The 16,841-nt window shown below is 36.7% G+C and overlaps 1 protein-coding gene across 1 annotated transcript; it reads right to left on the reverse strand.

Moving 5' to 3' along the window:
• Positions 1-1,032: 1,032 nt before the first annotated feature.
• LOC585134 (cyclin-L1) lies at positions 1,033-16,553 on the reverse strand. Its single transcript, XM_784971.5, has 10 exons — positions 16,305-16,553; positions 14,736-14,810; positions 14,287-14,396; positions 12,803-12,923; positions 12,073-12,137; positions 6,759-6,858; positions 6,012-6,116; positions 5,143-5,293; positions 4,487-4,604; positions 1,033-4,141 (listed from the first exon to the last, which is right to left on the reverse strand). Exons 1-10 carry the CDS (start codon positions 16,518-16,520, stop codon positions 3,610-3,612), a joined length of 1,593 nt encoding a protein of 530 aa, XP_790064.3. The 5' UTR covers positions 16,521-16,553; the 3' UTR covers positions 1,033-3,609.
• Positions 16,554-16,841: the final 288 nt, after the last annotated feature.

The raw sequence follows: 16,841 nt of genomic DNA on the forward strand, positions 1-16,841 counted from the left end.
TTGAATTTGAATTTGACTTTGCTTCAAGCATTTATGCACCACGTAGTTTGATACATTAGAAATCGTCCCAAAGGCCCATTTTTTAAAAAACATGGCTGACTTGAATGATAAGTAATGGACCACAAAATCAATACTGACTCTTTATTTTGAAATGGAAAAAAAATATTTCATGCAAGCATATTTTTATATAGATTGTAAGCCATATCAGAATACTGAATATAGAATCTCGCCCTCCTTGTGTTTGCTCTGATGTATCATTTATTTTGTTCGTATCACTGACAGGGCTGCCAGAGATGTGAATGCAACTTCCCTGAAGTCTTTTTTCGTTGATTGATTATAAAGTGCAATTATAATACAGAAGAATTTTTTTTTATATCATGCAGATATCATTTTGGGCAGTCGTATTATCATACTCATTCGATAGCGTCATTTTTAGTGATCAAAATAAAGGATATACCAACGAAAAACCAGGTAGAAAATAGTTATTTATTTCTAGACCATTTAGAAAAAGCAAATAGTCTTTTGAGGAAAATAATTTGAAGCAGTAAAACTAAAACTTACAGAAATTTGGTACATGATATTATAAATGTGCTTATGTGGGGCGTAGTGGAAAGAGTGTGTGTGAGACTGTGTGACAATCTGAAATGTTCACATCCAACCTTCGAGCTATGTGTTTACACCTACACAAAACGTGGATGAGGAGATGATGTTATATAGTGGTTGTGCGAGGGTTATTCGAACTGTGGGGCGTTTCACAAAGTTGAACTTAATTATCTTTAATTATGGAAAGCCGTTAGCATCCTTGAAATTTTGTGTAAAAGTAATTTTAAAAGGAATAAAATTTTGAATCAAATTATTAATCAAGGAGATTTCATGTTCTTGATGAGGAATTTATGAAAAGTCTAAAATACTTGAATTTTTGCTTTTGAATATATTGCATTTTAAGGCTACAACGTATGCATTAAATTTGGTTATATTATGAAAATGCTTGTAAGGTACAGAAATGAGGACACTTTTGGTTCTATGTATATATATATTTGTCTCATTCACAAAGGGAAGTGATGACTTTATTACAAAAGAAAATTCAATACAGTCAAACAGCTTGGCAACAGCAATACTAGTTATCTTGTCAATTCACAAAACTCCTTAAAAGTAAAATTCATGTTCAACTCATAACAAATAACCGTACACATTGATTTGTTCGACACATAATATGACCAAACTTGTTTTCAGTAACCTTTATATAAAAATATCGTGTACAATCATAGGAAGAGAAGGGACCCTTCGACATCGTTAAAAATACAATAGGAAAAAGAAATATCAGAAACGATCAGGAATTCATAACTATATTATTGTGAGGACAACAAACATATTTTTTCCTTCATTTTTGGACAATCCAACCAATGAAGAGTAGCTAATAGGTGCAGATATTTTACCAGTATGCAGACTTTAGAGTAAATTTGCAGATCAAAGTGCAAGTTGTAGCCTCGTTCAGATTCGACGCGGCAAAAACGTGGTAATTTTTTTATGATGTAAAGTGCGATACGTTTCACATTTCCTATCTTGCAATGCAGAGTTCAGTAAATATGCACAGGACCTTTGATGTGCGGAGTTGCCATTCATTTACATGTCAAATAAAGCGGTGTTTTTCTTCTCCGAGGCAGTTTATCGCGTCATATCTGATCAGGCCATTAACAGCAATACTACACATTTTCTTCTTTCTTAACTATAGATACAATACTACATCATGAACCTTTTTTTTTTTTTTTTTCTTTAAATGTTAAATTGAGGACACATCCAAGACACATATCCATGCAGTTCTTCAATAAAGGTCCAAAGAAATATTTAATTTAATTTTCTTTTCTTTTTTTTAATTGTTAAATTCAGGACACATCCAAAACACATATCCATGCAGTCTTCAGCAAAGGTCCAAAGTATTATTTAATTCGATTTTCTTTTCTTTTTTTTAATTGTTAAATTCAGGACACATCCAAAACGCATATCCATGCAGTCTTAGCAAAGGTCCAAAGTATTATTTAATTTAATTGCATGACAAACCAGGGTAAAAACTTTTCTCATGAAATTTTAATCATGCTCAATTGCTAAGCAGCTGTCTGACAAATAAGAAATTTGGAGTTATCCCAGTCCAGTCTATGAATATCTATATATAGTTACTACTCTCTTTATTTTAAGTTTTTTAAAAAAAATATTCTGTGAAGTTATGGGCAAAGACGAGTTTCGCTCTCATTCCCCTTATGTAAATTTAATATGTTAATTAGTACCGTTAAAATATTGTAAACATAAGAGGTATTGTCGAATATAAGCCACTGCAGCATTGCTAATGAATCTGCCATTTGAAGTAACAGATAACACAACATAACAGCACAAAGTATAATAGTATAGCTATCAAACAGTTACCTACTGTCCACACAAAGAAACAACATCATGCATGGGGGAGAAATAAGAATATAGGACAGGAATGTTCTCTTTTATCAACAAATGAAACAATTTTAAATCTTAAACAGATAGCAACAGTGCCAGACAAGACTGCATGATTTAATTGATTCTTTTAATTATCCCTACTATAAAAATGAAAGAATCTTGTGTGTATCCTATTTCTAGAATCCATCCCCCCCCCCCTTTCAAATATCATGCTAGCCTGATTAACGCATCTAGAACATTTGTTACAAGTAACAAAATGCTAATATACAATTCTTTTCTTCTTCATTTGATATCAATTTTTTTTGATGGGGTGAGGGGAAACTTGTTCATAGTCTCATAGGGTGCGTTAAACATAAAATTCAGGGGGAAATATACATTTGAAAATACACTGTAGCGCATTTGGTATTATAAAGGATACAATCTTCCAAATTGCTGCTCCCTCTCTTCAGGTCTAACCAAAGATATCAGGGGGGGGGGGGCATTTCATAAAACTTGTCATCAGTGACAATTGTAAGATTTTGTTATAAGCTACTGAAATCCTTGCTTCTGATTGGTTATCATCAGATTTCTCACTGATTTTTGTCGTTTGTCATTGAAAAAAAAGGCTTTGTGAAACAGATCCCTGGTAGCTAAAAGAAGAAAATGTTCACAAAGATTTGAAAATAATGGTTGCATTTACCAATGTATCCAGATATATTACTACCAGTACAGGTCCTGCATGAATTTCTATCACTTCAGAGAGTGATCTACATGTATGTTAAAATAGTACAATTACATTCTTCTTCGATTCAAGTAAGCAGCATATTTCAAGATCTTTACCTTCCTTTGGCATTTCAGTTCTTGATAAAGAGATACATGTTATATACCAATTTCTTTTAAAAAAAAAGTGATACCAAGGGTGAAAAACATGTTATCAAATTTTCTTTAAACACACAAAACACAAAAAAGTTATTTTCATCCTGAGCAATGTGACAATGCACGCCTCAACATGTAGAATCCAGACTTTCTACCCTTCATCTCATCAAATCTTAATCTTTACATTAATTATAAATGGTACTGTATTATAAAGACGATCCTGTTTATATCTTTACTTACACATTATAAAGTCATTGATAAACATCGATGATACAACATATTCTTCATTCAAGGCACAGTGATAAATTGACGTCACCTTCTCCGATGGTCATTGGCATGGGATCTCCCAGAGTCTCTTTTGGATGATTTACGGGAGCGCGATATAGGGGATCTAGAGCGGGACGTGGACCGCTCCCTTCTGTGTTTGCTCCTACTCTTGTGGCGAGAGTGGGAGGATTCTTTGGTAGAGTCATTGTATGGACTATAGTGGCGCTTGTGCCGACGCTCCCGCGACCTGCTCCTCGATCTCGACCTGCTTCGGCTGCTGTAGCCTCGGGGCGGGGTCCGGTTCCGTTTCGTCTTGTGCCCGTGGCGGTGCTTGGGGCTGACGGAGCGGTCCCGCCGGCTGCGCTTGTGGTCGTCCCTCTTGCGCTTGCTGCTGGATTGCCGTTTGCGGTTATTGCGAGGTGAGGTGCTCCGGCTCCGTGAGCTTCGGTCCCGGGAGGAATGCCTGTCCATGGCAGAGTCGTGGCTGTTGGATCTTCGACCACGACTTGAAGATCGGCTCCTGGTCGAGATGGACGAAGATGGGGTTCTTTTGTGTTTGTCCGCTTTGCCATTTTCCCTGTAAAAAAAAAGAAAAAGAGAACAGTGATCTCTCTGAATAAATGAAACTTCTTGTCTGTTGAAAATATCTTTTTATTACCAAAATGAACAACAGTACTTGGAGCCATTGAAAGAGGGTTTGCTGAGAGAGAGGTTAATCATTAATTATCTTTCAACAACAAAAACGCAGGATATGGGAGAAATTCTTTAGATATAAGTTTGGACTTTGGAGGGAGATCTTTCATTTATTCTCATGTAGTAGCAGGCTTTCATCTTTTGCAAAATCATCCAATCCAGGATGAAAGAATAGAGATCAAACGCAAACATTACATTTAATTCCAGAGACTCAAATCTCTAAACCTACCTGCTCTTGGTGCTTCCTGAGGCCGATCCAGAGTGAGCTTCCTCCTTGATAGAATTAGAGTTGACTTTATACATCTTAGGCAGACCACTCGGAGAGTCGTTGTTCAATTTGGGCGAACCTGTGTAGGGGTGAAGAAAAAAATGTCATTATAGTCAGAAGAGACTCGGTATATGACAGCAATAGGAAGGAAATACATCAAAGATTTTTTTTTTTTTTAAAATCAGTGTACGTAACAAAAAACAGCAGCACTGGCTAAAAGAATTAATGAACAAGAAGTAGATTGAAATACAATATTCACAATTTTTTTTAAATAAATATTGTCATAACAAATTTGACATAAAAATATGATACATGAGAAACAGAAGTAATGGACTCATCTGAAAATAACTGTATGAAGCCTAAATACAAGTCAAGTTAAGAGCGATGGCCATGGTAAAAGATTCATTTGTTTTTGATAAACCAAATCATATCATCATAATTTAGATCAAATCAAACTAATAAATAACTAAGGAAATCTGTAGAGCCACGTCTAAAAAACAAAACTGCAGATAACATAGAAATCATCTTCAGGAACCTTATCTTTCAAGAAAATATAAGAGGAGCTTCTGTCAAGAAAATTGAACTCTATCAGTGGACTAAACTAGAGGGATACTCACTCGGTCTTGATGTGTGAGGTGAGAAGCTGCTGGGTGTCCCTGCCTGACTGTTGGCTCCGGACTCCGCCAGGTGACCTTTGGCCCTGAGCTTGGCCTCTTGGATGACCATCCGACATCGCTCCACCTTCTTGTCCAAGTATTCATAGCTTTTCTGTAGGGGTCAAGAATGGAGGGAGATGTACTCAGGGCAAAGCAAATCACATCATAATATACAGTGAAACCTGTCTACAAAGACCACCCAAGGGAGACAAGAAAAGTGTTTTTATAGGCAGGTGATCTTTAAGTACAGGTTCCTTTAGTACATGTATCAATGAGAAACCATTTTCAATCGAGACAAAAAAATGTGGTCTGTGTAGACAGGTGGTCTCTAAAGCAGGTTTGACTGTACATCCTTTATAACTAACTAGATCAAATGCAGACGCTGTGTTCCATCTTCAACCTATGGAATAACAAGCACTGGATAACTAGATCAGCAAATCGTTGATAATAGAAATATGATTAACTGAAAATTATTGAACAAAAAGGCATATATTGCATCAAATTCTACAATTATAGCGTCATATACATGCACAAGAAAATACTGAGCAATTACAATTACATCTGAAGAATAATATCTGTTTCTGTAAGTATTTGACTGCCATGCTGTAAGCTTTGTTAGACCTTACATTACATCGTTTGCTAATAAAGGAAAACAATGCAAAGTTAATACCTGTGCCACACCAGGACAACATGTGAATTTAAAAGTTCATGACTTTTAGTCCAAGATTTAGCTAGGTGTTATTATCCTGAACTACAGCAAGATAACAGTGTAGAAGGCTGAACATTTGCAACCGTACAATAATGTAAACAAGGTAGGGAGGGTTACTTACGATCTTCCTGGTGTACAATCGGAGGATGATGAGGGAGATGTCTTCTACTTGTTCATCAGTGGCTCCCATAAGTCCATACCATGGAGGATTGCTAGGCAAAGGTAGCTGAGGATATAAACAACAAGAAGATTATTAATTAGTTCCATCTTCTGTAGAAAGAAACAGCTACGGTAAGTTTTCGCCTGCCATGCTGTCAGCTTTTTCAGACCTATGTCGTAGCTGGTGCAGATAAACCTCTTTGGTGTGATACAGACATGTTCACTCAAAGGCGCTCCGACACAGGCTATGTTGACAATCGCTAGAGGTACTTTTTCCAAAGATCAAGGGTTATGGTTGAAAGGAGGGTCTGAAGTTTTTGTAAGTGGTCAGTCCAGGCTTGAGGTTAGGCATTTAAGTTGTTAGGATATTGACCAAAGGGCGTTTGTTGCCCATAGCACGTCCTACACCCCTTTAAGGTACACATATGGATGCCAGATCAAAAACAATCCCATACATTTCTTTCTTGATAGTTAAATCATGATCACTATGGAACTCCTTAGACTAGGAACACTATCATGAATCCTTGTCATGTCAAGAAGCAAACCCAACAGAATGCAAAGAACTTAAACTGGCATAATTTCTTTTGAGAGTTTTGTGACAACTGCTCTTCATAACAAGTTCCACTCGATATCCTCTACCATTTTCTGGAGAAAAAGAAGAAAAAAAACAACAAATAGGATCTCAAAATTTTAAAGCATTAATACTTACTCCAATTTGCCTAGCGGAGAGGGATATACAAGCACAGGCCACGGTCTCTGGGGTGTAGCGAACAAAGACATCAGTCCTTAGACTGTCATTCATGTAGTTCCTGCACAAGAAGAGCAAACAGAATGACAGAAATTGAGATCAACGTCTTCAAGAAGAATAATATGTGGTGCTAATCGATATTCTACATAATATGAATCAGTTCTAGGCAGTCTCCTTAACTCAGGAATATGAAGCTTTTGTTTATTGTGAACAGAAAATTGGAGAAGTTGCTCGAAATTCCTGCAACTTTACAGAATGCAACTGCTGTCAACTGGTCATGGTAAATTTTGTTTACTGCTATAAGAAAGTCCAAGTTGGAATCTCCAACTTCATGCATCTTTACAGAATACCGACCGGTTTTGTGGGCGATTGTGTTTGATGCAGCATATAAAATCAAAGGTTTCTGCTTACCAAGCTTTGGCGTTTTACCATCCACACGCCCTTCAAATCACCCGATCACTCCGCCAGTAGAAACTCTCTGTCTATATTTTCGTCATCGTCAAAGAAATGAAGAGTGCACTCCTGGTTCTTTCCGTGGGACCATGGGGGAATGGTTTCACTTGCTCAGAGGCTTTATCGACCTTGCAACTGCCTTACACACTTGGTTACATGAACTCAACACTACAACTACACGTTCATACATACCTAGTACAAAGTATTCCATACACAAAACTTTCTAGTTCTAAGGGTGCGTTCAAGCGACACTTTTTCACCCTAGAAACACGATTTTTAAAGACTTCTAGTGTAAAACACAGTTGGTCGTAAAAATTAACCTGTTTAAAAATGCAAACATGAAACGCTGAAAAAGATGCGTTTTGAATCGCGATTCTGCAGAATCACGGTCGCTAAAAATCGCTTGAACGAACGGAGATATCAATCATGATTCTATAACGTCATTATTGTAGCCTGCTTCCGGTTTGGCCGACAGTAAACAAATTCAGAAAGTACGCGGCGAAGTTGACCTATACTTCCTGGGTCAAACTGCAGTGTGATGAGCAGATGTTGGGCTTGAAATGAGCGAGAATCAACGTTGATGAAAAATTGCTTGAAAGCTCTCCCACAGAAATTGGGTTTTTAACAGCGTTTTGTTTTGTGATTCTAGCTTTTAAATATCGCTTGAACGCACCCTTAAAGTACAAACCAGAGTGCTTGCCATCAAAATACCTGCCCAAAGACCAGGCGCAAAGAACTTGAGTGAATTTTACTTACCCATATCAGGTGAGCATAACAATACTATTCAAAATTTGAGGGATCGGCACACAAAATACGGATAGTAGTATTTATGTCATATAAATTGTTGTTGTTGTTTTGTATGGGGGAGGGGGAATGAACAATTAAGTTTGATCAAATAAAGAAGCAAGTTGAAACCACAGAGAGTAAAAATTCCTTACTCGATTGATGGCTGCCTGGGCAAGTACTTTGTAATGTAGCAGCCTGGTTAGACTTTCCTTACTTAGTTCTAATAGTTATTACTTAGAAACAATAGTTCTAATGCAATTACAAGGAATATTAACAAGAGGGCATGAGCCAGCAGTATGATAGGGATTGTGCCATTTTTTTTCTCAACCATCTTCAAGAAATTAGATAAATACTAGACTGCCTATCAGTATCATGTGCCGAGTAGACATGATCTAATGCATTTATTGCAAGAGAAAATTGCTAGCAAACAGATGTGTAGGCACATTGCCGTTTGGGAATACCATTTTACTGCCCATTCGTTCAAGCCCTTAAAAAACCTGATCACGACACATTCTGACCCTTCCCCCTTTTTAATATTACGTTTTTGAAAGCTTATACCTAAACTAGGGTGTATGTGCCACAATAGCTGGCAGCAGCAGCCATGTCTTTTGTTCAGTCTTCCTGAATACCATGTTTCGATTTGTGATTCTGCTAACATTATGCATTCTTCAACACCACTATCTTACTTTATTGTGCCTCATCAATGATGATGATTATCATCAAATGTGCTGTCTTTCCTAAAAATGTCTCTCCATCCGTCTTTGACCATCTCTTGAGGCGAGTGTAGGTTATGAAGGTTGTCCAAATTCACTGTCTGCTATCTGCAAGGTTATATAACTTCAAGAAAGAACAGACACCATTGCACAATCTTTAAATCAACACAAAGAACTGCATCCGTGGGCGTATCAGTCACATCCAGTTTCAAGTGATTCACAGTTTGTGAAGACGATGATCATCTACTTCTGAACAGTCTTTCTTCTGAACAGTCAATGTTTCCTCCAAAGAATTTCCTTGTATGGTCTACATCTCCAGTCTAGTGTCAGGTAGGACAAAGATCTGTCATCAGGTTCTCAAAATCTCCACATCTGCAAAAGTCTACAAAATCATGTACGGGTACTGGGACATGAATAACACATGTTTCAAAGCACGTTAATACATTTGCAATGGACATGGAACTTAACATCATCAATAAATCTAAATCTCTAGTAACAGTGTGTTACACAAGAAAGATGAATTTGATCATGCTTTTGTGTAACAATAATCAGAAAACATGCATATCTTCTTCTTGGAACTCGTTCATGCAACCAAGCTTTGAGCTCGATTGTGACATGCTGCAAGTGATGTGTTTTTTGGTTCTGAAGTTCTGGCCTAGCACTGAAACAGGTTCACCTATTTCGTACCAAGCTTTGTGTGAACTGTGATGACAAATTGTTGGAATTCCAGGGGCAGGTCGTTTGAAGCTCATTCTTAAATGAGCCAGGTTGACCTTCAATCTGGATGATCTCTGGGTGACCTTGCATTGTTCCACTCCAGTCGTGTCCAGAATTCTGTCAAGGGTTCGTTTCCAAATGTCTTGATATTGTTCACATAAGGTCCAACGCCGATGGTTTCATGGAAGACTTGAAAGGTTTTTAATCACCGATCTGTAAAGAGTCTATAGAAGAGTCATCAACACAATTGAGCATGTGCGATGGCTATTTCTAAGCAACTGTACCTTACTTAAACTCACTTAAATATGCAAGAATATGTTTAAATTAAACATCCAATTTAGCATCTACACTAGAAGCATGATCTCTTGTATCATTTCCTTGAAACTGCTGAGTAACTAATAAGATTAAAGAAACAATGTCATTCCAAACCTTTCATTTTTCAACCAAGTTTTACATTCTTTTGCCTACATATACATGTAGAAGCAAATCAATTTGTGTAAAATATGAACATTCCTATTGCCTTTGTAAATGGAGCTTAATATTCAAAAGATTTAATTAGATGTACTTAATATGACAACTGAAATACTCTGTAAAAATCTACTTTGATGTCTAATTATCATATACCACCCATTTGCTCAATTATTGACATCTTATAATAAGTAAACACATTTAAATACGTTTTGAAAATCAATTTCTTAACATCTATGCATGAGGAAATTCAAATCATCTCCACCAACTACAACTTACTGTACTCATCACAGTCCTTAAAAGGGCAACAAAAAGAATTAATTTTTTAATGAAGCAAAGCAATTAAACAAAATAAATAAAAACAAATAATGAAAGAACACCACCCTGTGGTATACCGTACTGGTATACCTGACAAAAGTGATGTCCTCTTGTGTGTAGACAGGCAGTGAGAAGACCATTCTGTAAGGAACCCACGAGACCAACGGAGTGCACACCTCCTTTACTCAGATGACTGAGAGGAAATGACCAGGGGGAGAGCTTGGACGGACGTAGCCACATGCCAGTCGGTCAGCTGTCCAGTCCTTGCGGGGCAAGGCCCCCCAGCTGGCGGGCTGGCTGGCTGAAGTGACCTGGTGATGTTGAGCGGGCGTGTGCGAAGGTTGTGTGCGTAACACACGCCGTTTGGAGAGAAGTGATTTTCTCTACTTACCAACCTACATCTTTAGATGGAGGGGGATAAAATAAAATAAATAGGCATTAACCACTATCCTATATTTTCATAGAGCCTATTTCCATTACAACATGACTTAAACAACTACTAGAGGTATACTTGTGAAAGATAAGTAGTAAATGGTTATGCAAACTCCAAAGAACAAACATTACATCTCTGGAACACGAAATACAATAATAATCCAAACAACATTAGGGCAATTGTCTTTGTTACTCCCCACCCATGGTTTTATTTATCAACAGCAACAAAATAACACTTAATTACAGTGTAACTAGAAGCATGCAAACAAGAATTGATCATGAAACACTAAACCGTTCATAATTAAGCGATTTTATCTGCCATAACACATTAAAAGAGGATAATAATCCATTATTTCCTGCCCTAAAATGTCAAAGCACACACAATTTAACATTTTGAAAATAGTTTAAAATTTCTTTTGATAACCCTTTAATTAACATTCACATAGCTTCACAGACTCATGTTTATCTTCTAAGCAATTTGCATGACCATACAAAAGCAAAGCTGTCAGAATTTTAGTAAAAGAAAGATCTTTTTTAAACAGAAAATATGTAAGGCACATTTTTTCAAAGAGTTGTATATTTGCATGGGTGGTGTGGTCAGAAGTGAATGGAACCTGGAACATATACCCTGAAAAACCCTTCGTAAATTATCATGAATTAACATCTATGAAAAATGGTTGTAGCAAGCAGTTCCAGTAAGGAATTCTAAAACTCAACTATCAGATGCCAAAACAAACTATCTATTTGTTATTTTACCAAAGTAAGCTTAAAGCCCAAATAACAAAATGTCTTTCTTCAACACTATTGATTGAGAATGGTATTTTTCCGATACATGAGACTTATGTGTAAATTGCTGAAGTTTTTCCCATTAATATTAAGCTCATGATTTTTAACTACGCTACATGATCTACCAAGTTCAGTGAGAAAATAACCGATTTGTACATGGGAGGCCTGAAAGGAATATTTAACTTTTACTGCCAAATTATCTCTGTAACTATAGATAACGAGTTCATTTCGCCCACCCATGACACCAAAATCCTTCCTTCCTTCTTTCCTAAAATCACAATTTGGAAGCTATATTATTCCTATCATTTTACTATTCAGCTGCATGTCGGTTTGTTTGGTCCTACATGTACACCATTATTCCCACCTTAAATCTTTCATAAACGCATCATGTTGAACTAAAATTAATCATCAAACCGATATTTACTGAAGGAAAGTATTACCATCCCATCCCCCTGTTCCCTTTAGAGAAAGTAGGACTCAAAACAACCCGATCCTTCCCTTTCTTACGATAAATTTAATTACGATGCCTTTATTTTGGACATTATTCACTTCTGATCACAACACCATATGCGGGGCAAAGAAACAAAGAGATGTGTACTCACCATGCTGTGCGGACGAGCTGAGTATTGGACTCACACTCCAGCGCCTGTATGTACGTCACTATCATCTTCAGTGACGAAAGGGCAGGGAGGGAAGAAAAGGGCACACAAATCAAGTTAGAATGGGATCTTCAATTAAGATGGATACATGAGCCTTCGACTATCAACACATTGGAATATAATAAATACTTCATAAAAATATCTGCTAGTGGAGAGAAAGCATGTTATTGGTGCAGGTTATTCAATTGTTACACAATACATGAGAATTACTGTCGTCATGAGCATGAAGAAAAGGTAACAAATCATTAAGAAACAACCAACATGATGAAATGATGGGAGGAGAAAAACAAGAGATTATTGGTTATTCAAGGGTAAACAAACATCAGAAATACATGTAAATAGGACGAGGGTAGCTTGCATAGATATTCGACTTACACACAACTTAAAATCTGTCTATGAAACGGCATTTAAATTCTCAAGATATGGACTACAATTTGTTTTCTCTTATAACATGTGTACCAAGAATTGTTATCTCATTCATTAGGTATTAAAGCAAAGAATATAACATCAGCAAACAATTTTCTCTTTTTTTTTTTCTTCCATGAAATACTTTTATCTCTAAATAAATCCAACGAAAAAAGAAATTGAGTTCTCATTCTTGTCGCAATCACTTGTGATTTGTTGTAAGTTGGTCAAAATACTTTGCAAGCAACCCTCTAGTATTGATATTTACCTTGTGCGGATGCTTGACGTGGACGCAGAAACCAAGTTCCTTGAGTAATCTTCGTTCAGCCTTAATCACCTGATTTTTCAGGTTGATATATTTTTGGTCGGATATGATAGGTTCAGCGGCTCTGGAGGGGGAAAAGATGGGAAGAATATATATCATACTCTACATGTTTCATGTAATATGACAAACTAAATGCATCATAATGACAAATGCTGAACAAATTATTACAATCATTGAAATAATAAACACATCGTAATTTAATTTGGTTACGACAGACTGCATGTATTTCAGCAGAACCCATATAATATTGAAATAACACTGCTAATTTTAAAAATGGCAAGTGCAACAATGTCTTATTGTTGTATTGAAATGCTAGAAATTGTCAGTGAAGTTGTTTGCATGGTGCTCATAGAGCAAAGATAGGAACTGGGACCCGTTGCATATAACTTACCATTATTGGCAACTCTGCCATCAATATTAACTATTATATACCTCACTTAAGTAATCCAGCCATCTGATTGGTCGAAATTGCATTCATAAACTTCAACTGTTCCTGTAAAATTCCCGGTAACCATGCATAAAACATTTAATATTTTTAATAACCATGGTTATTAAAAAAATAGGTCAGCCTCCATGGTTACCCCATAGGTTTACATGTTAAAAAATGGTTTGAGCGATCGAGGATACCGTATGTGTGCGAAGGATTGGTCGGTAATTTCAATACAATTGAATCTCGATCGATCTTACCGACAATTTTATCTTGCATTGTTGACATGAAGACGAAAATAAACTTCCAAAAACAAAAAAACAACATCTGCCGATAGATCTTGATCTAAGTTCGTGCCAATATGCATTGCAAAAGTAAAAGAAGGGTCCGTTTAATGGAGCTTTTGCGAAGCATTCATCACGCCGAAGCCGGTTTCAATCCATTTTAATGTATATATTGTACAAAACTGCCAAGCACGTGAACATCGCGCGATGGACGAGTGGTGTAAGGCGTTGGTGTAAGATTCATCACTCATTGTACGCAAGGGTTCGACTCTCACCTTCGACAAAAAAAAAAAGTATTTTTTATTTTTTAGTCTATTTTTTTTCGGCATATAAAAGTATTAATGACTGCTTTAATATTCGAGAAATAGTTGTTTTTATACGCTCTCGGGAAGGTTACAATTGGGCTATTCCCCTCGGCACGCCTCGGGTAATAGCACAATTCTAACCTTCCCTTGAGCTTATAAAAACAACTATTTCTCTCAAAGCAGTCATTAATACTATACCATGGCAACATCACTCAACAGTCAATCAAATCAAGGTTTCCATGAAAGTTACTGTTAACGGCAAGGTTACCATCAATGCTACGTGTAAGTTTTAAGCAACAGGCCCTGATCTTATAATGGAGCAAACATCATTGGACATATGCCTATCCTTGCTTTTCACAGTATCCCCTGTTGTGTTTTTTAATTGACAAATAACATGTATAGCATACTTACTTATTGTTCCTTTTCTGTCGTATATGATGGAACACATTTATGACATCTCTCAACCTCCTAGGTGCCTCCTCTATCTTTGATGCTAGATTGATGCAACCCATGGCAACCGTCTGCAAATGAAAAGAACACAAGAGAATCAATAAAACAGAAAAAAGAAATTGTTTTAGAGTTACTTAAAGGATACATTACGAAAAGTTTGACTTAATTTATATTTAGAATAAATTGCAACAAATCAATAAGGTTTACTGTTGCAGATAATCAAAAGCATATTTTCTATTGTTTCCTTGACAGCTTCAACTTTACTTCAACTTTAGCGCTTAGAGACTTCGGTGGTAAGCGCTTTATAAGTAACGTTTTTATTATTATTATTATTACATGTACCTTTGCAGGAGAGTAGGATGCAGTCTAGAAAATTGTCTACCAGATAAATTAGCATGGATGCTACTCACCTCCATGTTATGCTTGACCAACGACTTTGAGTAGTAGAACCTCTGAAACAGTACCTGTCCTGTAGCCATAGCAACCTGGAGAAACATGAAGAAGAAAAAAAAAAACATGTATGTCTTAGCATCAAAGTTGGTCATTTATTCATTCCTCTTCCTGAATGATAATCATGACATGGACATCGACCATCGGACACTTTAACTTCACGGAAATGATGTTCTGATGTCAGCCTACGTGGAGGTCATGGTTAGCTAGCCGTGTAGGCTGCAGGCGCGAAAGTATGGGCCCACTTGTGAAGTAGCGCTGCCATACTTACACACATTTCAGAAAAAGGATTGCATGGTCCTGTAAAACGCATTAAATTCAACTAATTGAGCTCAAAGTTGACCTAGAACTAGTTATTTTGCATCAATGCTATAAGATGTTTGCGCGAGGAGTAAGCTTGCGATTTTCCGGTGTTTTCGCTACCAAACTTATGATATTTTAGTCAAACCCCCTATTTGTTATGATTTTTTCACTTATGTATTTCACTTAAGTTTAAGTTTACTTAACTATTTTTTAAGTTTGAACAATTCTTATTTTCGTCATATTTAAGGTACTAACTGGAAATTTATTCTGAGATGTTCAATAATTTTTCTATTTTATGTGTTTGCAATGCCGTGTGCGTCAGTTATGTGTGAGGTGCGTCACCTGTTTAAAGCAAGACGTGTCAAAATCTCTGTGGTGTGACGTATTGCCTTTTCCATTGAACTTAAGTTGCGCTAAGTTAAGTAGGCCCTCTCTCACTTAAATTCGAAGCCACTCGAAAAGATCGGCCAATGAAAGCGCATAAACTCACTTTACTTCACTTAATGCACAAAGTTCTCCATGGGCCGCTGGTCCGAGAATGAGGATCATCCGCTTAAACGAGGATATCCTCATGAACTTGCGTCCTAAAAAATAAGGACTGTCCGCATTTTCACAGACATTTTTTTTCATCCACGCTCTTCCGAAAGTTTTATTGCTCATAACGCAAGTCTCTGACTCAGTAATATTAAAAAGTCATGGTGAAATGCATCAGGAAAATTATCGCAGAATCTGTTTTTCGCATCGGAAATCAGAATCGTCAGCGAAAATGCGGATGATCCTTATTTTTGCAGACGCGTCTGTCCGCATTAACGACGACGATCCTTATTCTCGGACCAGCGCCTCTACTGGAAACTGGACAAAAATCTTCAGATCATGATCATTGTCATTGATTCATTTAAATTTATTGTCACAATTTGTTTCTGTTTAACAATAACATGAACACAATCACATTCACAAATCTAAATCACAACATGTTTTGAAGTTGAACAGTCTTACTGATGATGGACAACACGGTCTATTATCAAACGTGATGAAGTTCTAACAACTGACAGATCTCAAAACTGAAGTCAAGACTATAAAGTATATAATTTAAACACTGAACAGTCAGTAGGCCTAAGTTTAACAAAATTTAAATTGGGATGCACGCACTAAAACTGATAAGTCGATTTACATGTAGTTTTACATAGGCCTACTACATGCATGGTGAATGGCTTTTTAAATTTTACCTGAGGAAGTTTGAGAAGAATCCCAGCCATCTGAATGAATTCACATCCAAGGATTCTCAGATCCATTTCTGTCTCCGTTTCCAGGCCATCATTGGCAGAAGGGGTTTGCGAGAGTTTTGCGTCAGGTATAAGGACATTGTCAAGCGTAATAATAACATTTCCATAGGATATTTCTGACGATTTCGCTAAAGTTGAAGGCTTGTCGTCGTCCGCCATACTTGCAATCGCTGACTAAACGTTGAAGCGCATGCGCACTAGATGAAACCAGTGATTGCGGATTAATATCGGAAAATAATTTTATGTGATTCTTCCATTCAATGGATAGGATCTCTCAATTTTATTCCATTTGGGGTTTAAATCAATTAAAATATTGATCATCTGTATGTTTACGTTTTCATTTCACATTAATTTTTATATCAATTACCTATTTTTGGATGCAATGAAGGATCTCTTAGACGATAGTGATAGAACTAGTTTAATTGCTCACGGAATATATAAGTGGAAAACGATCGTGACGTCACATCTTCCCGGTAACAG

Source organism: Strongylocentrotus purpuratus, unplaced genomic scaffold (assembly GCF_000002235.5).
Source record: "Strongylocentrotus purpuratus isolate Spur 01 unplaced genomic scaffold, Spur_5.0 spur5_contig_816, whole genome shotgun sequence".
NCBI lineage: Eukaryota > Metazoa > Echinodermata > Echinoidea > Camarodonta > Strongylocentrotidae > Strongylocentrotus > Strongylocentrotus purpuratus.